The sequence below is a fragment of the Rhagoletis pomonella genome, unplaced genomic scaffold, assembly GCF_013731165.1.
Source record: "Rhagoletis pomonella isolate Grant_MI unplaced genomic scaffold, Rhpom_1.0 Rhpom_scaffold_00003, whole genome shotgun sequence".
NCBI classification, from domain to species: Eukaryota; Metazoa; Arthropoda; class Insecta; order Diptera; family Tephritidae; genus Rhagoletis; species Rhagoletis pomonella.
In genome coordinates, this window is record NW_023458557.1 from 90,450,082 (window position 1) to 90,476,688 (window position 26,607).

At 33.4% G+C, this 26,607-nt stretch overlaps 2 protein-coding genes across 3 annotated transcripts in view; both read left to right on the top strand.

Moving 5' to 3' along the window:
* The first annotated feature begins 11,097 nt into the window (after positions 1 to 11,097).
* On the top strand, positions 11,098 to 21,768 carry LOC118736414 (pickpocket protein 11-like). The gene is made up of 5 exons (XM_036466507.1): positions 11,098 to 11,675; positions 19,541 to 20,321; positions 20,368 to 20,540; positions 21,440 to 21,546; positions 21,602 to 21,768. Exons 1-5 carry the CDS (start codon positions 11,098 to 11,100, stop codon positions 21,751 to 21,753), a joined length of 1,791 nt encoding a protein of 596 aa, XP_036322400.1. The 3' UTR covers positions 21,754 to 21,768.
* LOC118735743 (pickpocket protein 11-like) overlaps positions 21,751 to 26,607 on the top strand; it is a 13,618-nt gene continuing 8,761 nt past the window's right edge. For both annotated transcript variants that reach the window (XM_036465686.1, XM_036465685.1), the window contains exons 1-4: positions 21,751 to 22,634; positions 25,371 to 25,676; positions 25,752 to 26,215; positions 26,327 to 26,495. In XM_036465686.1, coding sequence (XP_036321579.1) covers positions 22,141 to 22,634; positions 25,371 to 25,676; positions 25,752 to 26,215; positions 26,327 to 26,495 — 1,433 coding nt within the window. In that variant the 5' untranslated portion in view covers positions 21,751 to 22,140. The remainder of the gene's footprint in view (positions 22,635 to 25,370; positions 25,677 to 25,751; positions 26,216 to 26,326; positions 26,496 to 26,607) is intronic.

A 26,607-nucleotide genomic window follows, 5' to 3' on the forward strand; every position in this document is an offset into this window, starting at 1 on the left:
TATAGTGGAGTTTTATTCATGCATATAATCAACATGCATACAAACATACATACATACCCTTGTGGTTAGATGATTAAGTTAAGTCACATGTTTACCAGTTTTGGCTATTTTTCTTTTGTCTATTTAATGTTTATAATTTTTTGTTATACAAATCTAGCACATTACGTAACCAGCACCACATAAATGGATGTTTCAAACCATCGTACAGTTCCATAAGTAAAGTAACTCTTCTTCTTACCGTTTTGCCTGGCAGGCTGTAGGTGTGTGTTTGGCAGGCTGTAGGTGTATTTTTGGTTAGTGCATTGGTGTTTTTGGTTTCAGTGTGTTAGTGTATTTTGAATAAATTGTAATAGAAATAAAAGAAATTGTAATAGAAATGAAAGAAATTGTAAAAGACAGGAGCACATGCCAAAAACAGGTGATTTCTGCTGTAGGCATTTTTTGGCAATCAGCTGATAGTGTTTTTACTTATGAAACTGTACGATATTTCAAACTTCGTACAAAAATTATAAAAATTCAAAAACTCCAACAATTACACCCAAAATGTTTAAAATTTTGATTAAAAATTTTTATAAATGCAGTTTTGTAGTCCATTAAATTTTAGTAGGTTAAAATGCGAATTTCAAGACGCTGGGAAATCACATTGATTTTTTATAACTGTTTTGGCAGACGGTGTTGTGCATTTTCTTCATATAAAGTTTGTTCGACGATTAATTTTATATAGAAGAAAATGCCTATCACCGTCAAAACAATGAATTATTAAAAAAAAAACCGATTTTCTAGCGTCTTGAAATTTGCTTTTTAACCTACTAAAATTTAATGGGCTATAAAACTGCATGCCTAAAATTTTTTTTAAAAAAGTGTTCTCTGCAACAGGTGTTCAGCCCCTCTTCTTCGGCACCACAGGAAGAAGAATTCTACTTAGTAAGGATTATAACTCCTAAGGTTTAAAATTTTTGGGTGTAATTGTTAAAGTTTGTTGAATTTTATAATTTTTTTACGAAGTTTAAAATGTGGATTTTCATATGTGGTGTTGGTTATGTAATGAGCTAGACTTACAAAAAGCTAGATTACAAAAATTAAATAAACAAAAGAAAAATAGCCAACACTGATCAAAATGTCACTTAACTTAATCAACTGACCACAAGTGTATATGGGGCGTTCCATACCAAAATCATGTGTTTGATTTGTTGCAAATTTTTAAGGTTGATGGATAAACATAAATAATAAATAAATATGAAATTTGAGCTTGATTAATACATTTTTAAAAACTTCACTGCACAAAAACAAAAATAAAAACAAAAACTAAATTTTAATGGGCTACAAAACTGCATACTCTAAAACATTTTTTAAAAAATTTAAAAAATTTGTAAATCTGTAATGTACTCAATTTACTCAACTTCGGTGTAAAAAAAATTCATAACTCAGATTATTGTAGAGTGCACCCCATATTACCATACTTAAATATTGCGCAATACTCAAAGCTAATATTGGGATTTTTTTTAAGTTTTTTTTTGAAATGGCACATTTTCAAAAACTAATTTTTTTTTTATCAACAAATTTGTATGTGAAAAATTTTTCAAGATCATTTTTTTTTATTTGATGTGTGTATGTGTGATTTTTCAACATTTTTTCCTCGCCCCGTTCTAGAGATATTTGGAAAACTATTAAATCGATTTGTTTTTGTTTTTGTGCTGTAAAGTTTTTAAAAATGTATTAATCAAGCTCAAATTTCATATATATTTAATATTTATGTTTATGCATCAACCCTAAAAATCTTAAACAAATCAAACACATGAAGTGTGAACCCCGTCCGTTTTGGTATGGAACGCCCCATGTGCATATATGGACACACACACACACACATACATATTTACTCGTATTTAAAATATTGTCTATGCATTTTATGAGCTTGCTTTTGGAGGTGTGTCAACAGCGAAATTAAAAAGCAATAAGAGAGTAGAGATTTGCCTAAGCCTTGTGATTCATACACTAGTTGTATTACTAATTCACGTTTTTACATATGTATGTATGTGTGTATGTTCTCGTATAATGAGCATAAGAAATACATATGTACATATTTGCCGCTATCTCTGATTTTCCTTTTTAACCGACTTCCAAAAAAGGAGGAGGTTATCAGTTCGTCGGAATATTTTTTATTTTTTTTTTTTTTTATGTTTGTTACCGCATAACTTTGGACCACGTCAACCGATTTCGATAATTTTTTAATTTTTGCATCGGAAAGGTAGTGTCTCAGAGGTGGTCCCATACTAATCTGGTTGAGATCCGATCAGTGGATCATGAGACATATATATATATATATTTTTTTTTTATATGGGAGTTGAAGTCGGTTTTTTTTTGCTAAAAATTACTTGTTATAGTGTAAGTCATAAAGTTGTCGCACAAACGTGGAAACTCATAGTTTTTGGATGCCATTCTTTGTCAGACGGTATTTGATGACAAGTCCTTCTACCGAGTGGCAGTATTAACATTTATCTAACACTTATGTGGGCTAAATGTTGCCCTTTCTGGTACGACTCTAAAGTTTTTATCGGCTATCATTTCGCTAAAAATCTAATCTAATTGTGCCGTGTCGCAAGAGCGAATTTTAGGCTTGTAGAATACTTAAGGAAGTTGGCGCTGTGGTGTCCAAAAATCAGTATCGTGAAAGCTGCGTACCTCGCGTTTAATTGCGAGAAATCCTTCATTTCGAGTTTAGACCCGTTCGCGAAAAAAGTAGTTCACTGGTTCGTGCTTCCAGTCAGTGTATCCAATACCTTTATTCTTGGATATGTGAGCTGAAAAAGTGCTACATGTATCCCCTGCAAATAAGTATACGTATAGTCGAAGCCTTAAATAATCTTAAAATGTCTTAAACACAGATCCAGTTAGACACTCAGTGCTCTGGGTACTTGAGTTCACGTACCCTTGGATGTGATCATATAGGGTATTAGCCAGCTGTGCATCATTTTGGACTTTACCGTTGCGCCATAGATTTTACCAGATGGCTTCCCACACCCACTTTTTGAAAAACAGAGATTTTTAGTTGCCTTCATTTCTTATTTAGCAATTCAATTTGTTACTATAAAATAAAAAAGCGATAAATTTTCGCTTTCACACGTAAACATTGAACACTTTGAGTTATATGTGTTTTGTTATGGTAGCATATGTAGTTATATTTTGTATATTTGAAATGGATAAATTTTGTTTATTTTCATGCTAAGACCGGTAAATTTATTTTTCATTGTCTTAACCATTTCCGTTGGTCATTCATCTTTTGCTTATATGTAAATATTTTCTATCCGCATACATACATATGGATGTATGTACATACAGTTATCTTAATATACAAAGGTCGTTGGGTTACTCACTAAAGGCCAAATACAATTAAAAAAAAATCATCTAGTACATCATTTTGAAAAAAATCCCAACTTAAGAACTTAAGTTTTTATATAGCTTTGTAACAACTCTGTAAATACGCAAGCATTTTAGTTAAGGCATTTTTTATAAAAAAATAACAATATACGAGGGCAATTTGAAAACTCGGTGAATTTTTGAATTTGCATATTGCTCCCGTCAACTGCCATCGATGCAAGATTACGAAAGCGACAACCTCAAGAATTTTAATGAAAATGGAAAAGCGTAAATTTCAAGAGCTGACTAAGCGTTATTTTTGCGTAAAATATATGTCTGTGAAGTTTTCATACGGAATGACGCAATAAAAGCCGCTCTGCAGCTGTGCTGAGGAGCTCTTCAACAGTTCTAGAGTTTTTAAAAGGAAAACAAATCTGGATATTTTGACAGAAAAATTGTTGCAAAAATTCTGTTCTGAGTAGCTTTGCAATAGTTCTATAGTTTCTGAAAAGGAAAAAAAGTTCTACAAATTTGCGCAGAAAAAAGAAACACGAAAATCTTAAATATTTGAAAAAATAAAACTTGATTCTGAGTATTTACACTGCCGGAACAAAGTATTGGCACCGCAAATTTTTCACAATATATGCAACAATTTTTATTCTAATATTTTTCCGCCAATTTTGTATAAAAATATGGTTCATTTTAAAACAAAAAAATATATTTCCTAAACTTTGTGCAAAACTCGCGAAAATACAGCAAATTTTGATCAAAATTTTCAACTTTTTAATCAGATTTTTTAGAATTTTTTAGAGTATGCAGTTTTTCCCATTAGATTCTAGTACAAAACTGCAAGTTCGGAGTTAGTAAAAAATCGCTTTGTTTTATGAGAATTTTTTTTTGTTGTAGGTGTTTTGCATTTTTTCCATATAAAGTATTTTCGAAACAAAATTTTTATATGGAGGAGACTGCGTGAAACAAATTGCCAAAAATCAACGGTAATTCCTAGCTACTTAAAGCTTGAACTTTATTACAATAAAATTGATTGGGCTACAAATCTGCATACTCAAAAAAATTCTAAAAATCATGAAAATTTGCTGAATTTTAGCGAGTTTTGCACAAGGTTTAGGAATTATATTTTTATGTTTTTTGTTGTAGAATGAACCATATTTTTATATGAAATTAGCGGAAAAATATGAGAATGAAAATTGTGCAAAATTTGTTGTGCCAATACTTTGTTCCGGCAGTGTAGCTTCTTAATAGTTCTAGTGAAAAGGAAAAAAGTTCTGCAAAATTAAGCCGATAAAAAATAAAAAAAAAAAATACGAAAATGTTTAACGTGTTGAAGGAAATTGAAGAAGCTCTAAGTAGCTTTACAATAGCTCTATAGCGGTGATGGGCACTCTCTTACCCGCGAGCAAAGCTCTTTTAAGCTTTCTAAACATTTTGTTAAGACGCGTGCAAAAATAATTAAACCCAAAAAAGCATTGAAAAAAACACGAAAAACTTGAATGTTAGAAAAAAATAACAATTAAAAAAGTTCAAAGTAGCTTTGCAATATTTCTTGAGTTCTTGAGAGCGTAAAAAATCGGCAAAATTACTCCGAAAAACCGGAAAAAAGTAAAAAACAACGCGAAATAGTTAAATCTTTGAAAAATATAAAAATTAAAAGAACTCTGGGAAGCTTTTCACTAGTTCTAGAGTTCTTGAAAAGGAAAAAACGTTTTGCCAAAAATTCGCTGAAAAAACATTTTACAAACACACAACAAAAAATCACCGACTTTTCGAATTGTGTATGTATTTGCAGTAGTATAGGCATAACACTGGTCTACAAGGGTTTTGCGAATAAGACGGGACCTCGTGTTTCCGAACGGATTTTTCGTGCTGAACACGAATCTGGGGTCCAAAACTTCCCATCACGTCACGTTTTCGAGAAAAAAGGGGTTGAAACCCCTAAAAACAGCGTTTTTGGCCATTTTTGAAAAATTGTAGAGCTGAACCCTGACGTGCTACAAACTTTGTATATGTCAGAAATTAAAGGCTAAATCGTGCCCTTTCGAATGAGCCCTATGCCGAATTAATCGCATGCACCCTTAGATCAGGGGGTGTATTTGTGTCTAGGAGTCCAATTTTTATATCCACCATATTCGACCCGTCATCTTAAATTTTTAAAATCTAACTGCAGATTCGTAATCAGCGACTTTTAATATAGTTAAAACCTTGGCATTATTAATTTTCTATGATCGTTTAAGATTAAATTCTTTCTGTGATCAATTTTTCCTGCACCCCTAAACACAAATACACCCCCTGCTTTAAGGGTGCACGCGATCAATTCGGCATAGGGCTCATTCGAAAGGGCACGGTTTAGCCTTTAATTTCTGATATATGCAAAATTTGTACCACGTCAGGGTTCAGCTCTATAATTTTTCGAAAATGGCCAAAAACGCTGTTTTTAGGGGTTTCAACCCCTTTTTTCTCGAAAACGTGACGTGATGGGACATTTTTGACCCCGGATTCGTGTTCAGCACGAAAAATCCGTTCAGAAACACCAGGTCCCGTCTTATTCGCAGAAAAAAAGTTGAAATTTGTAGACCAGTGTAATCTTTGCTTTATCATTTGTTATTTATTTGCTCTTATTTCTTTGCCTATGTGGCTAATTTGCATGCATTGCAAATATGTGCAAACTTAAAAAACAACTCATTTGATATCATTTGTTTATTTATTTTGGTAATCACATTTTAGATTGGGGTTGTTTTTCTACCTCATTGTTTTTTCTCATAACTATACATATGTTGTTGGGCTTCAACGGAGCCGACAAATGGCAATGGGGATAAAAGGGGTGAACATTAGGTGGAGTGAAATTACTTTCTTTTTTTTTTTGAAAATCGCGTTTGCATACCTACTGCCTTTTTAGCCCAGAAATAAGCGTGCAAAATCAATGCATTCGTTGAGTGGCTAAACATTTACACAGAAAAAACATTACTTAATGCTAGGAAAAATGTATATTATTCTAAGAAATATTACCTTGAAATAGCTCTAATGACATGGCTGTCTTAATATGAGGAAATAATTTGACTCAGTTTAAGGAAAACGCAATTCCTTAGTTTTTAGGAGAAATTTAATCGCCATTTCATCCCCCGTGAAAGAAATAAGTATGTTATTTTGCTCGTGGCGCTTAAACAGTGGCAATGGCCGAAAGAGCAAAGCCCTGGAGTGCTAGTCGAGAGGTGCAAGGTTTTTATTTATTTATTTTTAATTATAATTTTATAAATTGTATTAAAAAAATCAAATTTATTTTTTATGGTATTTGAGTATTTAGGTTTTTCCATATATGTAATTAATTTTACAATTTGTAATTTATATTTAAATTGAAATAATTGACATACCGTATTCTAACCACCTCCAACCGCCTCATCTTATAACTCACAGACGCGCTCGAAGTCCTTTAGTGATTGCTTAAGATGTTCCTCAGCAACGATTCGAAATCTTTCCTCCCAGATTCATTAACAACATTAAATAAACATTAAAGTTAGGTAAAGAAAAACTTTTACCCAACTTTTGAACGAACGCTCGAATGGTCGAACTGTCGCATAGTGCCGCCTAAGTGTGCAAAAAACGAAACATTCGTTATCTGCAATGTGAATTTGTTTGGCATTTTTGTAAAGACAACTTATCCACTAAAAAGACTTAAATAAAAATTTCCCTATAAATGAATTTTTTTGAATTGTAAAAAATATATTCTTTGAAATAAAATGTTGGTTTCACGTTACTTGTTTCCATATAGATAGTAGAGAATTACAGGAATTACAATTTTGGAATAAAATTAAACACAGGGTGTCCCTGCGGTATTCCAGAAAAACAATTTTGTTAAACAAAATTTCAAAAAATGCAAAATTTTAATGGAATGAATAAAAAATATATCGTTACCTTAATATAGAAAGGCCCTAACTCATATAGCCGCTGAAATGCAAAAAAGCCGTAACTAACTAAAAATTTGTATTGCTTAAAATTATGTGGGGACTTAGAATTCGATGAAATCCATCATAATCAATCAAAAGGGAATTTTGAATTTTTACTTAGTTACGGATTTTTGTATTTCAGCGACTATATGAGTTAGGGCCTTTCTATATTAAGGTAACGATATGTAAAAATAGGTTATTTTATTAAATAGTACGGGCTTTAAGCTTTCAAAAGAAGAAATAAAAACCTGCACTTTCTGAAGTAATGCGTTTTTCGCTAATGCATAAAAAATTTTTTTCATTTTTTGTCAGTGCCTTGAGATCTGCACGATTCGTTCCTTTTTGAAAAATGAAGTGTCAGATTAAAAAGCTTGACCTGTGGACAATAGAAGGTTTATTTTTTTTTTAAGAGTTGCCACCTGCTAAAAAATTTGATTAGAAAAAATTAGATAGATAGAAAAAATTAAATTTTTGTATAAGGTAAATGAATTATTAAGAGATGGGTATCAATCGAAATATCTATTAACTACATGCAGAGAGTTGCCACCTGTTTAAAAAAGCAAATTCCACTTGAATTAAAGGAATTAGGTAATTTAAATAGATAGGTATCACCGTAAGGGAGTCAGATGAAAGAGGTTTAAGAAGGTTTTAGCTTAAAAATATTACGAATAGGGTTGCCACCTGTTTGTAAAGTCGAATTTAGTTAAACTAAAATAATAATTACGATAAACCATAGGATTACGCCATCGTATTTTTTATTTTATTACAAATACATACATTGTCAATCAGCGATTTGTTCTGATTACATTCCCTTCAAATTACTGGACTCTTAAATTAGCTTAGGAATGTTTTTACTCTTCACTTATTTCTTTCTAAATATGTCAATTTTTTAATTTTTCTGATACTCATATTGATATATATATTTCAGTTACCTTGTTCCCTCAATTCAAGTGAATTTGATTTTTTAAACATGTGGCAACACTCCTTCATGTAGCTTAGAAGTAAAGTATTTCCAAACCTAATTCAGTTGATACCCATATTGTAATATCTAATTCATTTGACTTATTAAATAATTTTAATAAAATTTGTAACAGGTGGCAACCCTTTTCAAAAATAAACAACTTTATTGCACATCTACAGGCCAAGGCCTGTCATTTGACACCGCACTTTTGAAAATAGAACGAACTATATGTACATACCTATGTAAAAGCCACAAGAACAAACATTTTCAATTTCAAACTGCGTTTACAGTGAATCTATGAAAGTTATCCAAAAACAAATTGCATTTTTGAATTTAGCGTCCTCAATTTTACTAAGAAGCGAATTTTTATTTAAATCCGTCCGTAATTCTATTTTTGCCCACATTTTATATGGAAGGGAAGCACTGTGTGTCGTGTCATTTAAGAGAGCGAGTCAGCGAAATCTTTTTTCCTTTTTTAAATAAATTTTTTCTTTACGTCAGTTTATAAATCTCTTTAAACACACTTTATTTTTTTATGAATAAGGCCATAAGACTTCATTGTTTTAAAAAATATTTTTTTAATTACTTTATTTTCTTTTTTGAATTAAATTTTCAATAAATTTTTAAATTTTGGTTGTTAAAAAATATGTTTTTTAATTTCACTTAATTATTAAAAATCGTTTTGCTAAAAGACAAATTACGCTAACAGAATTACGCTAACACCTCCTTCTTCAATTGGTATACAATAAAAGATAAGAAAAGATACAATAAAAAATGTAAAAAATTTTTATTGAAATATAAAACAAAAAAAAATTTAAATAAAAGAAACACCAAATCGTCGATGTTTTTGCAAAACCTCCTAAGTTAAATTAAAAAAAAAATATACACTGCAGGAATAAAGTATTGGCACAGCAAATTTTCCACAATATATGCAACAGTTTTTATTCTAATATTTTTCCCCCAATTTTGTATAAAAATATGGTTCATCCTACAGCAAAAACATCAAAATATAATTCCTAAACTTTGTGCAGAACCCGCGAAAATTCAGCAAATTTTCATGCAAATTTTAAGCTTTTTAATCAGATTTTTTTTGTTGAAGGTGTTTTGCATTTTTTCCATATAAAGTATTTTCGAAAAAAAAATTTAATGGAAGAGACTGCGTGAAATAAATTTCCAAAATTCAATGGTAATTGATTGGGCTACAAATATGAATACACAAAAAAATTCTAGTAAATCTTATTACAAAGTAGAAAATTTGCTGAATTTTCCCGAATTTGCAAAAAGTTTAGGAATTATATTTTTATGTTTTTTGTTGTAGAATGGACAATATTTTTATACAAAACCCTCCGAAAAATATTAGAATACAAATTGTTGTATATATTGTGAAAATTTTGCCGTGCCAATACTTTTTGCCGTGAGTGTAAATAAAAACGAAAAAAAGATCTTTACTCTAGGAATTGATCTCGGATTTCCCGGAGTGCATGCCGATGCTCTGCTCACTCGGCCATTCCTATTGTCGAGGCGGCGCATAAATTCTTTTTTTTTTCAAACTGAATTAAAAAGTGAGTATTAACCAATGAGCGCTTATCTTTTTAACTCTGAGAGGAAACATTAATTAACGGAATTAAGGATCATTAACTAATGAATGGGCATGATACAAAAAGCAGGTAGTTTCATTTAAAATTTTTGGACAAAAAATAAGTTTTTGAAGATTCATAAATTGTACAAAATTGTGAGCTACCTTGCCATCAAACAATACATCAGAGTATTTAACATTGTGTGTGGAAAATGTTCGGTTATTTGTACAATGATTTTTTTGGTGGGGAGCGGAGGGGGAAGAGGTGTGTCTCCTAAAACTCCACTCATTAGAAAGAGCACTATCTACAGGCACTCGGTAGCCCATTTCAAAGTGGGGTAAAATTACCATTTTCGCAAGGAAAAATTGAGCTCGTGTTAGGCCATCAGCAGTATTTTTGCGCAAAACTCCTTTCCGCGTTTGTGGACAATTCTTGTCACAACTACGTAATTTCGTGCATATATATATATATATATATATATATATTTTAGCAGCGCCACATCCTTTTCAGAAAAATCCGAGAATCCAAAATGTGCTCCTGTTACAAACTGCAGGGCATCATTTTAACTCGACCCCTGCGTCTTCTACAGATAACGGTGCATGGTTTAGAGGTTTAAAAATATTTTGTGTCAGCAATTCGTCATCTAACTGCATTAGATCGTATTACGTACTCTATCCTCGGAAAAGCAAAAAACTTTATTTTCGAACCTTTGCACAGGTGAGCCGAATTCTTACAGTTTCGAGACGCGCAAGGCTTTTCTTTTAATATTTTCTGCCATTTTCACTACAATTTTTTTTTTTTTACGTTTTAAAGAAACAAATATTTTGCCGTTAGGGAATCTGGTAGCATGATTTTAGTTAAATGTCATAAACTTGTTAAAAGTCAAGTGGTCGGCAACAACAACGAATGCAAATAAATGAAACTACCTTATATTTTGGTATCATGATTAAGGGCCCGTTAGAGCTAATGAAAGCGTGTAAAATAAATGTGCGACTGTGAAAATTTATACGTAATAAGTTTCAGTTAATTTTTTCAGTGCATTCATAAGTCCATTTATTAGTAACCATTAATGTGGAAGCGTACTTTTAGGCGCGCAGTGTTGTACCGCTCATGCTAATGTGAGACATGTTGACGAAAAACAACGAAAAGGCGGTTCACTGAAAGTTAACCGTTACCAACACCGAATATTTTATGAATTCGAATGTTTATAAATCAAGAAATTTAGCTTAGCTGAGTTCAGTATGCGACAATGTTTTCGACGAAATCAAAGTCAGTGCCATCACCAAATAAAACAGATCCGCTTTGTTATATAATATTCGATGAATATTTGAAACCGAAGAAGTCAAAGTTTGGCGAAAAATCAAATGGACTTTTACCACTCAAAGGTTTATGTGCAAAAGAAATTAGTTTTAAGCAGCGAATAAGTGAACGGTGGCGTCTACTTGCCAAGAAAACAACAACGAAACGAATAGTGAAAGTAAAGCCAGTGAATGGTGTTGATGCAAGCGCACGGGATACGCATCGAAATGCAGTAGTTTTGAAAACAAATTTCGATATGTATTGTGAAATTGCAAGTTTGCACGGCTTTCGGAATTTATTGGGCGCCACAAAATGGCATCGAATTTTTTGGTACTCTATTTTGTGCATTTTGTTCGCGCATTCCAATATTTTGTTGTATAGTTTGTGCAATTTGTATGCCGACAATCCAACCGTCCTATATTTGGAGACCACAACAGGCACAATATTTGGTTCATCCTTTCCATCTGTTACCCTATGCAATTTGAATCGCATTTCGAAGAAGAAAGTCAATGAGCTACTAAAGCGGGAGTAAGTACAAAGATTAAGAAGAATGATGCCTTTTAATTAATATGAAATTTAAGGATAGTGCTGTCTTCGGCTGTGGCTACGGCTTCATTACCTTTCATGAATATCAGAAAATTTTATTTTAACCGATTGCTGCATTTGAAATTGTTTAGGAGCTAAAAAATAATTTTATATTTGTATGCAGCTCGCCGGGTCTGCTAGTAATATGTATATAAAAAGAGTTAGTGCGCTTGGGCCACACTGGTGAAGTGAAACTTACGTTACATATCTAGTTTGTCTCATAACCAATATAAATATGTACATACATATATACATACATATGTACATCTGCTTTTGCTTCAGGTTAAATTTTTTTTTTTAATTTTTTCTATCTAGATTTCTACCTCTACCCTGTTCGTTCTAATTACATCTATATATTAATACGCTAACATAAATTTTGTCTCCGTTCGTTTGGCGATTCTACAGAACCGATTTCAAAGCCAAGAACACCGTTGGAAAGGGATTTTTACGTAGATGAGCAGAGCTTTTATGGTTCCGCAATTGGTTGAAAATTACGGCCAAAACCGTCGTTTAAACATTTTCGAATTGTGTATAGATGTTGCTGCAACATGTTCAATTTGACATGTTTCGCATGTTGTTTCACTTCGCATTTGAAATTAAGCTTTGAAATAAAGATAAATATGAAGATGAAGAAATAAATGATAACGATGAAGTCAAAAAAAAGAAGGAAAAAGTGAAGATAAAGACGAAAATAGAGACAAGGACAGATACATAAGAATTAGGGTAACTGAAGGGGTAAGAACATTTCTTGAATTTATGAAGTGAAACTTCTTTAGCGGCAGTTGGTTGGTTGGGAGTAAATTGTCGAATTCAAGGGGAATAATGCATATGGAAATGGTTCTCAGCGGTTTAGCGGTTTGAGAATAAAAACAAAAACAAAGATGCCTAGAGGTACAGGCAAAAACGAAGATCAAAGTAAATTTAAACGCTTTAAGGTAAAGGTGAAGAGGAATATGCAAAAATAAAGATAAACATGAAGAAAAAGATGAGGATGAAGATCGATATTGTTATCGATATAAAACCCGATATTGTTATCGATATAATAATCGATATTGCTATCGATAAAATAATCGATATTGTTATCGATACTGTTATTGATTAAATAACCGCTATTGTAATCGATATAATAATCAATATAATGATCGATATTGTTATCGATACAATAATGGATATTGTTATCGATATAATAGTCGATTAAATAATTGATTTTGTTATCGATTTAGTCATTTATATTGTTATCGATATGTACAATAATCGATACTGATAATTGTTATATTTATCGATGAATTAATCGATTTTGCAATCGTATTTTTCTATATGTTTAAGGATATTGTTATCGGTATGTATGTATGTATATATTGTATCGGAATGTGATCACATTACATGACATCACATCACATTATATCACATGATATGAAGAGGCATCACATGATATTATATCACATAATATGATATCACATCACACGATATCACGTGACATAAAATCATATGATATGACATCACATTATATGGCATGACATCGAATGACTTGACATAACATGATATGACATCGTATGACATGACATTACATGACGTGGCAGCACATGATATCAAATGGTATGACATCACAGGATATGACATCAGAGGATATGACAACACATGACATGACATCCTATCACATCACATAAAATCACGTCACATCTTATCACGTCATCGCGCCTCATCTCATCTACGTGAAAGAAAAGGATATAAGCAAAGATGTGAAAGATAAAAACAAAGATGAAGACCAAGGTAAATTTACCGATTTCAAAACCAAAAACACCGTTGGAAAGGTAATTTTCTGTAGATGAGGAGAGTGTTTATAGTTTCGAAATTGGTTGAAAATCGTCGTTTAAAATTTCCATATTTGTGTATGGTTGTTTTTGCAACCTGTTCAATTTAAGCTGTTTCGCATTTTGTTTTACTTCGTATTTGAAATTAAACTTTGAAATACAAAGGCAAAGGTGAAGAAGAAAATGGAGATAAAGGCGAAAATGGAGACAATGAGAGATACATAAGAATTAGGGTAACAGAGTTGAAATTTTCCGATAGGAATCGAAATAAAATCAGCCATAAAGGTTACTGAAATTAATCGAATAATCGACGTTTATAATTATCGAAAATTATCCGTACTTATTAAGTTATCGCAACGTATCGAATTATTCAAACTGATCAATGTTTATTGAGTTGTCGAAGTTTATAGACACAGAAACTTAGTTGTCCAAATTTACGGATAGTTATCGAGCTACAAAAACGTGTGAGATTAACGAAATTTGTCAAGTTAAAGAAATGTATCAAGTTATCGATATTTATAGAATTATCATTATTTATAGACATAACGAAATTTATCGAGGTGTCGCAATGCATGGAGTTCTTTCAACTTACAGTGTTATCGATAATTATTGATCTACTTAAATTGGTTGATTCATCGAATCGAAGTTTGCGGAATTTTCAAAATATATCGATTTGTCGAAATTTCAAGGTTATATAAGCAAATCGATTTATCATTGCTTATAGAATTTTATCGTGTTAAGAGAGTGTAACGAGTTATCAAAATTTTTCGATAGCTTTCGAAAAATTTGGAGCTGTCAAAAATAAAAATTTATCCAAAGGTATCCAAAGAATTTACATTTTCGTGTTATCGAAATTTATCGAGCCCTCGAATTTCACAGTTATCGAAATTGGTCGAGTTAACGAATTTTGTTGAGTTATCGGATTTTAGTGTTTTCGAAATTCTTCGAGCTTTTGATATGTATCAAATCATTGAAATTTATCGATAAACTGGAATGTATCGGGTCAATTCCTAGTCCTGCCGAAGTCCTCCAAAGACGTTCTAATATAAAAAAAATATTAGTTACGTTTAAGTTCCAAAGCAGAAGATTTTCCGGTAAGTTAATTTGTACCGTATAAGTTTTGCTACGGGTTAAGTTAGAAAACCTCTCCAAGGCTCCCAAAAACTAGAAAAACTGTCGAATTTCGACAGTAACTGGCACTCTAGTTTATGTTATTATGTTTCCTTTATCTGCATACTGCATCGACAACAAAATCGATATAACATCCATCAAAATATCGATAAAAACCGATACAAATATCGATTACAAATTAGTTAATAATATCGATAAAAATGTCGATAAGAAAGTCGATAAAAAAACGATAGAAATATCGATAACAAAATCGATAAATATCGTTAACAAAATCGACAAAAGTATCGAAAACAAAATCGATAACAAAATCTATGAAAAATATTGATAACAAAATCGATAACGTTTTTGTTAAATGAATACCATGTGCATACATTTATGAAGCACTTGTTTCCATCCTAAATTTCCGTGTGCAAGTTCCGTTGCTCCATTTCCGTGTGCAATTCCCGTTGCATCATTTCCGTGTACAATTTCCGGAGCACATTTTCCGTGTGCGATTTCGGTTGAATTTGCCAATTTACTCCCAACGAACCAACCGCTACTAAAGAAGTTTCCCTTCAAAAAAATCATATCTGAACAATCAGTGGTATGGAAGATATACCTTATAAAGCACCGATCTAAATGATTCTCACCACTGTGTACGATCGGTATGTAAACCGGTAACACAATTCAATGGCTTTAGCTGCCTACGTAAAGAAGTTATATCACAAAAACTTGAATCTGAATAACTAGTGGTATAGGAGTTATAGCTTATACAGCACCGGTCTTGACGGATTTCTTAGGGGACTTTGTATGATTTAAAAAAAACAAAACAAGCTCATGCGATTTCTCGGTTTTAGCCGTTCAGCAGAAGGAGTTTTAAAGTAAACCCCCATATCTTATACATTAAATAGTTGTATTGAGGCAATAAAGTCTTCTGGTGGTGGTTCATTATTGTCATGATTAATAGCACTGATGATTTGGCAAATAACATCTTTCGTCTATAGAAACAACACTTACGGGCCAATTATATTTCACGTACGATTTCTTTGAATCAACATGCTTTAAGCACTTTTGACGCTATTTCCATTTGAATTAGGAAATAGCATCATTTACTTTATTTCCAAATTTTTGTTGACTTCATTTCGCTTCTGAAAAGGTAATAACGTCAACTGACTTTAGTTTGCACCAATATGGGAAATAGTATCAATTGACATTTTTCCGTTGATCTTGTTACCTGTCAGCGTTTAAAATCGTGAAATATTTTATAATGGTGTAAGCAAATTTGGCTGAAATTTCGGGATATCTGTATGTCTATATCAAAAGCAGTTCCTGAACCCCATTAAATCGATTGTGTTTCGTATTTTTAATGGATTAGGAAGCTTTTTGTGCCACTGTTTCCGCAAACTTCTTAAAGAATATTTTTGTAAAAAAATCGTTATTTTTTGATGTACCCAGATTGTTGTGATATTTTATTTAACTCGAGGCATATTTATAGGAGTGACTTATAGCTAGTTATAATTACAAAAAAACTGTAAACAAACAAATTAATCCTTTGAGGTGCGAGTGCTATGTTTGCTACAAATTAGTATCAGTTTAAACGCACTAGCATAAATACATACATATGTACGTATACTAATTTTAAGAATTACTTTAATATACATTCAAAGAATTTTAATTTCATTCGTATCTTATATGGACAGAAACGAATGCCTCCTAAAGGAAACCACGTAACTAAAATGAAAGAAATGTTTTATGAAACTGTTTTAAACACTTTTATCTTTTTTTTTTTTATTCGCCCAATGTTTTTGCGCCTTTTGTTTCTTATTTAAATATTTAATTCTTAAAAATATCCGGCACTTATAAAAAAAATGATTTAATGCTTTCTTGTGATTTTGTATGTGAAGATTAACTCTAACAATTTCTTGATAAAATTTTTGCGAACTCTTTCCCGTTTAAGTAGTTAAAAATTGCTGGTATCATGTATGGGCCCTTTTATTAAGTTTGCGTCTCCGCTTCAACAGATGATATCGTCAGTTCTGAACTTTCGTGTAGAAATAAATAGTTTTGGAACGCCTTTCGTTTGACACCCATAGTGTTGTAATTTTTTATTTACCTTAATTCGTTTATTTAATCCTTTAAAAAATATAGCAACTCTCCTAAAAAAAATATCCTATATGTTAACTTGGGTTATAACCTCTCTGTGTGCCAAATTTAATTGAAACTGGTACAGCCGTTTTACGGTAAAAGGGTAACAAACATACTCACAAATACACTTGCAGTAGGATGAGCAGGAAATTGTGTTACTCATACGCCACGCAAACCCACGTTTTATCAAACTTAATAATAAGAAAAAAACAATAATAGAGAATGCGAAAGTAATTAGTTGCTGCGTAGTAGTTCCAACTGAAATATCGAGCCCTAACCTCCAAAAACGTACCCGACATATTAAAAAAAAAAATTCTTTTTGATGCAGAAATGCCCCTAAAGCATCTGGATGCAATTCTGCATCAAAAAGAAAATAAAATAAAAATTCGCTTACGTCTTTTTGGCGGTTAGGGCTCGATATATTCATACAATTTCTTGCTTTTTTCTGCATTTCTTTTGTTGAATATTATTTGTTTACAAATTTAATACATATTTTAATAAATTTTTTAGATGATTGCAGACATTTGAGTTTAATCTCAGGTATTTTTTTTCCAAAAACGTGACTGCACTCAAGATCGATTCATATATTTGCTCAAATAGCGTATTTTACTTAATTTTTATAAAGAAACCAAAACACGCCGATCTTACCAAACTATTATTGTAATTTTTAAAACGCTCATACGGATCCAATGTCCAGATTTATTCAACAGCTATCAAGTAGCAAACAATGGGTAAATACTTAAAAAAAAAAATAACCAAAAAAATGTATGCCAGTGTATGTAATGGTAAAAGCGTTTCTTTTTCACTTATGTGCAGAATTTTGGAAAAAAATACATTTGCAATCCGGAGTTGCGATAGGTCGTTCAAATAATTTTGTTCGCAAAGTTGCCATTTCGCCAAAAATGTTTCATGAATCGAATTAATGAATATTTTTATGAACGTAATGCCCAACGTTGTCATTCAAATTTTTGTCATTTAATGCCTAGTGGAAATATCAGGGACCGTAAATAACAGTTACTTTTTTTCAAAAGATAAACATGGCCAGATATTTTTAAGTTAAAAATAAAAGTCTTTTCCTAATAATAAACAAACCGCTTATCCTGATTAAACAAGCTTGGTATCAACTAAAAGAGGGTTAAAATAGCTTTAAAAGTGCAATGTTTAAACGAGAAAAGCCAACGGATGGTCAGCTATTGAAAAATATTTCATTAAAAAATGTTTTTTAATTACCATAGAACAAACCTTGGGTCAGGTAAATGCATTTATTTTGTATTAGATTTTAAAAATAAATATAAATATAAGTGGTAACCTACGATCGTTATTTCCGTTTAAAAGCTATTTAATTTTATTGGATAAGCGCTTTGTTTACTATCCGGAACTCTCGGACTTAAAAAATATTTGGCCAAGTTTAACTGTTCAACAAAAAACTAACTGCTATTTACAGTCCCTGGGAAATATATCATTAACCCTACTTAAGAAATATTAAAATAAAAAATTTTTTTTTAACCACAAATGAGAAAAAATTGTATGTTTTGCTTCGAAATTAACCATTATTTCAAAAAGTGTATAATACAACGGAGCTTTCGTATATACATACATATGTAGATTTTTTTGCAATACGGACACCCTTTAGTTTTTGTTTTTTTTTGTTTTCGCTAACTCTATATTTACTCTTTTTAGAAAAGATTAGCTGCAAAACTGCATACGCACTTGAATTTTTTCTAAAACCAGTAATTAAGGAGTGCCAAATTTTTATGAAAATTTCCAAAATGTTTGAGATTCCGATTTTTGGAGTTTTAGGTGTAGTACTAGTCACAATTTTATATAGTGTTATTTCCAAGAGGCTTCGAGGAGCCCTTTAGTCGGAAGAGAAAGAGAGGCAGCTCATTGAAGTCTTTGGTTTCTTTGCTCTCTGAAGTTATTTTTTTGTACCAGCATCAAATTCAAATTTCTTTAAAGTTTTATAGATTTTCTGAGGTATGCCGTAGATCTTACTCTATTTACATATAATCGTACATACAGTGGGGAAGAAAAGTATTGGAACAGTGAATGTTTTGTGATATATGCAAGGTTTTTTATTCTAATTTATATTCGATAATTTTTTATAAAAATATAGTTCATACTACACCAAAAAACATAAAATAAAATCTCTAAACTTTGTGCAAAACACAGGAAAATTCAATAAATTTGCAACTTTCTATTAACATTTTTTAGAAAAATTCTAGGTATGCAGTTTTATAGCCCATTCAGGTTTAGTGTCACAAAATGCAAATTTGAAGTTGCTAGAAAATCGCGTTGATTTTGGACAATTTTTTTTTTTTATTGGAAGCTGGTGCTCATTTTCTCCATACGAAACATACTTTGTATGGAAGAACCTGCGTAAAAAAAATTGCCAAAAATCAACGCGATTTTCTAGCATCGTCAAACTTGAACTTTGTTATACTAAAATTGAATGGGCTGCATACTAAACAATTTTCTAAAAAATCTGAATGCAAAGTTGTAAATTAATATGAAAATATATTGAATTTTCCTTGAGCTTTGCACAATGTTTAGAGATTTTATTTTTATGCTTTTTGGTGTAGAATGTAGAACTATATTTTTATAAAAGGTTCGAAAAACGAAAATAAATTAGAAAAAAAAAAAACGTTGTATATACATACATATGTACATATTGCGAAAAATACACTGTGCCAATACTTTTGTTCATCACTGTATGTGGTAAAAGTTTCACTTCTCTTTCAGTTTCAGTCCCCAAGCAGCCGAACAAATTCGTTCGCATTTAGACGCCACGCTCTACAGCATACTGCCAGTAAATACCACCTCGGTCGACTTTAGTTTGCTGAAAATCATTTTAGACAGCAAAAATTACACGCATACAGATTTTTTAGAAAAAATCACTCCCGATTGCCGCAGTCAATTATTGCGTTGCAAATTGCATGGCCAGGTGCGCTTGTGCAGTGATCTTTTTCAACGCGTCGAAACTCAACACGGCTTCTGTTGTCTATTTGATTATCGCGCGAATGTTGACACGAATCAGCCATCAGAGATATATACCAATCGTTTTGGCTACAAATGGGGCTTATCAGTGCTAATCGATCCGCAAGTAGAAGACTACTATGCATCAAGTCACAAATTGGCCGGCTATCAAATATTCGCGCGCAAACCAACCGAATTTATTACAATGAATACGCAATATGAAATGGCTTTCCGACGCGAAGAGATTTATGTACATGTCACACCTTTGGAAACGTTTTATAAGTCATATGTGAGGCGTGAGCTTGTGGAGAAGCGGCGTTGTTATTTGCCCGGCGAATATAAATTGACCATCTTTGCTAACTATACGCATACGAATTGCTTAGCCGAGTGTCGCACTAAACTAATGTTGGAGACTTGTGGTTGTGTGCCGCCATTATGGCCACGTGCAGAGAATTGGACTGTATGCACGTTCATTGAGGCGAATTGTGTGACTGCCAATTATGGCAAGTGCATTTTGAAATTGAATACTTATACACATACATATGTAGTAAACAAATTTTCTTAAAATGTATACTATTTATTTATTGACATATTTAGATATATTCACTAGAACGTTGCTAAATGGCAGAAGAGATTACAAAACCAATGCCCAGGCAGAAAAATACATTTGCGATTGCTATCCGGAATGTCGTTTCCATTTATACAAAATGAACTACGATGTAACTCGTTTGGATAGAAATTATTCGGTGAATAATCGGAAATTTTTGTAAGTCGTAAACTTGTTAAATTATCTTATGCTAAGCTGGCACCCTATCACATATTTTTTTTTTTTTACTACGGGTTAGGTTAGATTATGAGGAATTTACGATTCTATTTGTCTAGACGGAAAGTGTCTTGTTGAAACTTCTGGCAGCACCAAGAGTTGGCGCTTGGTTGACTTTAGATGCTACTTTGCATGTTTGTTATTCGCCCAGCTATCAGTGCCGACTAAAACGCGATTTGGAAAGTCGCTGGTTGTCAAAGGAACCGTTATACTCTTTCTGTAGCGGAAGTATCTACTTCGAAGGTGCTCTGCCTAGCACATTCAACAGCCTTGTAGTTACCTGCAACATCGATATACCCTAGTAGTATTCCAAGAGACTACTTTCGATCACACCATAAGCAATCCTAAAGTCGAGATTGCCACGGACAATATTTTTCCCTACCAAAACCTACACATTTTTTTGGAGTTTTTAATTATAATAATTATTATTATTTTTTTTCAATAACAAGTCAGCCCTTCCATTATCTTCAAACCCTTCATGTCCCAGAGCCCAACAAAGCATGACACTATTGTGGGCACCCAGTTGGTTCAAAAAAGTTGTACAACTGTCCATAGGCCTTGATTCCGTTTTAAAAGAGTCTAAATAGGGTCTCTAACACTGCCTGACTATCCGACATAATATTTATTATGGCCATATTTGCTCTTCTACGAAGACATTGTTGAGATAGGGCGTTTTTGTATCGAATTCTGAAATTGGCCGTTCTTGAGCCATTTGCTGATTGATATAAGGCGTTTTGGAACCTGCTGCCGAGATCGGTCGTTCGTCCACTCAGCCATTGATAGAAGGCTTAAACTCTAGTAAGAAAAAAAAATTCAATACAAATTTTTATATTTTATTATAGCCAAGACATCGAACTGAAGGATCATTTAGTTGTGCATGTCTTCTATGCGGATATGTTTGACTTTATCATGCGACTGGATGTCTACAACACTTGGTTAACATATTTTGGTAAATAAGGCAAAAATTATGTATGTATTACCAACAAACAAATATTTTTAAATAGGCATGATTGGCGGCATAACCAGCATACATTTGGGCTACAGTTTCATATCTGGATTTGAAATAATATTTTTCATCTTCGTACGACCCATAAGATATTGGCTTACAAGGAATGAGGATGTGAAAAATGTTTTAAATGAAAATATCAGCAAGTAATGAAGCACGACAGCAACTATTTCTAAATTTCTTCACCTTTCCTGCACTCTTTCTTGCTTGTAACTAGATAATTGCTAGCAACAGCATAGCTAATCGATAGTCAAGTTGGGTCATTAACGGCACAAAAGTAGTTAGTATCGAAGGCTAATTGTTACCTATGTATGTATGTATGCCTTTTGAGCTACTCACACATACATGTACATATGTGCAAACTTACAAAAAATGTCAACTATCAGTGTCTATAATTAAATTAACACCGCAAGGTACTAATTTTAAGGAGTACTAACTATGTAGTATAAACACTAAACAGCGAAGCAACTCCTCACCTGCGCGCTCAGTCAACATTTCACCGCCGCCGTGTATTGCAGTCAAGTAGCGTTTAAGAAAATGTCCACATTTAAGCGTTCACCATTCAATAAGCAGTCGAATCGCATTTTCGATATACATCAGCATCAGATAAGGCGTAAAAAATTGGTGGAATCACCGACAGCTCAGCCTTATAATAATCGCGATACGAACGCACAGCATCAACACAAAGTTTCACGCATTCGACAGTTGGCCACTTTTTCGCCAGTGCGCCATTGGTTTTTTGAGAATCTTCGTAATTATTGTAACAGCACATCGTTGCATGGCTTTAATTATATCACACTCAAGGGCTCCACGGCGAATGAGCGTTATTTTTGGATTATTATTGTTATTATATCGATTATCGTTTCGATTGTATTGGTGATCGTCTCGTGGAATTGGAATCGTGCAACGCCCACCGTCACAGTGATTGAAAGTGCACATTTTCCCACTTGGAATATACCATTCCCAGCGGTAACCATTTGCAATTTCAATAAAATATCTAAAGTAAAGGCTATGACTTTGGCTCGCACATTGTAAGTGGATATATTTTAGCATTTTAAATAAAACTATGCGAGCAGTGAAATAGTTGTATCCAAACTTTCTTTCGTAGTGAACTTCGTCAAGCCAAGAGTTCTAACTACTGGCTAGTTGCCCCAAAAAAATTGGTTCTTTGTCCTCGATCACACGTAATTAAAACCATTATGCATGCGTCGCCGATATTTAAAAACCATATCAAAAAAAAAAAAAAAAACAGTTGCCCATTTCGAAAGTCCATGCGGATAGTTCTTTTTGAAGAAAACTTTTGTGCCATACATACGTCATTCGAGAGTTATGAGTAAAAATAAAAGCTCCGAAGCGTTCAGCAATTCACCATGAAAGATCATTGGTTGTTCAGTACTCAGACTCCTTAACAGTAACTACTAATAAATTCCTGATGAAAGATTTGATAAGGAAATCCTCAACTTCGAGATCGTTAAGAGACCTCCACGAAAACATTATTGCTGGACATCTAGCGAGGACTCTACATAATTTATGAAGTGCTATATCCGTAAAGCGCCCTTTAGGCACGAATTTTAAATGTCCACCAATCATTCCAAAGTTTTCAATGGAAACGACGTAGGATCTAAGACTTATGGATATGATTTAAATGGGAAAATAATCTTGTCTTTATCGTAGTAAGGGAAGGTTAGGTTAGTTAAGACTAGTTTAGATTAAAGTGCTGCACTCGGGCACACTTCTTCTTCTACTTCAACAAAGCACGGCAGTCGTTTCTCCTCCGTGCCAACTGACGCCAATTGGAAATGCCATGTGAAGCCAAGTCCTTCTTCACTTGATCTCTCCCGCGCAGTGGGCCGCCGTCTTTCTCTACTACCACCAGCGGGTAGGGCGTCGATGTCAAATAGGGTGGTCCAACAAAAAAAGTTTAAAATGTTACGCTCACACCTCCTAAGTGATATTTAAATTCAAAATATGTTGTATTCTAAATTCTGGTATTACCAGCACGAGCATGTTGAGTGACTTATAGAGCGCGGTTTTCCTACATCGAATTCTGTGTTGGATTTCGATGCAGACATTGTTATCGGTGTTAATGCTGGTTCCTTAGTAAATGAAATTCCCTACTTTCTCGAAATTAAAACTTGATGGATGTTGAAAGCGCCACGAAAGAGCCATATTTCTAGAGCGTTTTTTTTTTTTAAGAGTTCGCCGATTTAAACATCGTTCGATTGCCGAAACAATAGTCCTTGGCCAAGTAAAACTGACTTATTACGGCATGTAGGACGGGTTGTCGTAGGAATGTTTATGCTTATAATTCACTGAACTGAGGCTTACTAGAACCAGAATATTCTCCTAGGCAGACCAGAACCTACGAAATGACGGCTGATGTCAATATCTACATTGCACAACAACTGGAACTGAAGTTATACCGCGAGGTTATCAAACACATTCACCGAGAGAAAAAAGTCTGCTTTACAAAACTAAGTTGTAGGTATCATCGCAGACTGAACTCCTACTTATCCAGACTCGAGCTCGACATATACATCACATGTCTAGCATGTGGAGGTACCTAACTCGATGCCAAAAACACCTCACCACTTTCCTTTTTAAACATCCACTATGTCGAAAATTCGCGCTTAATGTGCCTTACTTTCTAGCACAATTAATAAACTAGCCGATTTTTTCAGAGAATACAAAGTACAGCATTATACAAAGTTAAGCTTAGTTAATTCCCCAGAGCTGCCTTTCTACTATTTGGGCCACAAATGAACTGATAAGCATCGAATTTGTTGCTCTAAGAGTAGTTGGAAAGAGCCAAAATATGTAGCTCTCTAAAACTTATATTAAATAGAAGACACCTTGTCGCACCATCCTTGTTAGATTTTTTTCGCACTGGCATGAAAGCATTAAAATTAAAGATTGACAAACTTCACATCAACGCAGTTTAAAAATGGTGATTGTTGGGAGCGATTCTTCTCATCATATGACTTGCTCAGTTTGCAGTGAATCATTGTATATATGGACAAGCTTCAGTATTCTGAGACGGTGAGAAGGGTTCCTCCGTAACTCACATTTTTTCCCATTACAAAAATTGGACCCCTCTAATGACCACGTGTGCCGTTGAAGGCGTTTTCCATAACGAGTTGTTAAAAGAGCCGGAACTTCTGGGCTCGTTAACTATGTTGTCCGCTGACCGTTGCGTCTTTGAGGCTCAACATCTCGAAGTTTGAAGATATGGATGGCATACTTTTGGCTTTTCCTTCGCCGAATGCCGATTATGGCGGATGGACCGCATGACCTTGGCAGGCTCATTTTATGCGGGGGTTTCTCTGAACATCTTATGGACCTCCTGTGCAGTCCAGCGATCTCGCTGAGCATTCTTTTTACGCTGCGTCTAGCTTGTATGTAAGCATCCCCCTTCTCTTGAGGAGCAACAGGCGACTTCTGATGAACTAGTAGGACTTTGCAAGTTAGGAGTGACAACCTTGCGCCTTGTGAAATTCCATATTATTTTTCATTCCATTGATTTTTAAAGCGAAACTAATTCGTCACTTACGAGATCAGATTGCGTTCTGATGTTGTACAAAGGGTTGTAGTTACTACTTCATAGGACATTATTGCGAAAAATTTCAGTTGAATGGATTGTGATAATCCAGATCGGGGATCAGTATCCAGCGCTATTTCACTGCTTGCTTATGACTATCAAACCGCATACACATACATAAAGAGTCACTTTAAAATATACCTACTAACACCTCGCTCGCAACTTTCAGTAAACGTCCGGCAAATGTTTCTGAAGAAAAACTTCTAAATCTTTTTCGCATAACAATGTTTTTCAATTTCGCATTAAATCATACGGAAGAAGATTTCCGTCTTTTCGAAAACATTCTTACCACCAATAACTATACAATTACCCAATTAAGTAATGAACTCACGCCTGATTGCCTGGAAATGATGTCGAAATGTGTGTGGAAAGGCACTAGGTCGCGTTGCGAGAGTCTCTTTCAGCCTGTTCAAGCCATGGAGGGCGTTTGCTGCTCGTTTAACTATTATGGACGCCCGACGAATAATTTTCCAAAGTACATTAAAATAATTGACCAGTACTTAATCTAATTTTTATTCAATTACTAAAACTTATTAATTTTCCGCTGTAGAAAAATTGCTTATCAAATACCGAAACGTCCCTACCGTGTCACCGGCTGTGGTTATGCCACCGGCATCAGTGTCGTACTCAATCCCATCATAAAAGACTACTTCGGCACCTATTTGAGCAGTTATGGCTTTCGTATGCTAATTCACGATGCGTACAATTTTCCAGACGAAAATGCCGAAACCAAGGTAGTCACTTCGGGACGTGAAAGTTTCGTACGCATAAATCCTGAATCCACATATGCCACAAACGATGTTAGGAAAATGGATATAGAATTACGTGGTTGCTTATTTTCTGACGAACGGAAATTATGGTCTATGAAACGCTACTCATTCATCAATTGCATGTCTGAGTGTCGTACACAAATTCTGTACGATAATTGTGGTTGCATACCGTTGAGTTTAGCGAACAATGGCAGCTTTCGGACTTGTGATTTGAGGGAGATGGACTGCGTCATGAAGATGAGAGGTATGTAGTATGTAAGTGGGGTTGGAAAAGAAAAAATATATCAATTTTTATTTTCGAATTAATTTCTTTAATATAAATTTGGATTGTAATGAATATTGTTTTGATTTTCAGATATTTTCTCATGGGCATTGCCTACCGTAAACAGAACTGTATCGCTTGTTCAAAATACTCACAAATTTCCATGTGATTGCTTACCGGACTGCCAATTTAACGGCTATCCATCAGAAATAACTATGGGTCTATTGGATATGAATTTGCTGTCCGCCAAACATCCTGTAAAGTAAGTACTTACATAGGACAATCCAAATATGTAGAATTATAAACTGGCGTGCATACTTTTCATCCAAATAACGCCGAGTACTTTTACTTGATATGGACCAATATTTTTTTTT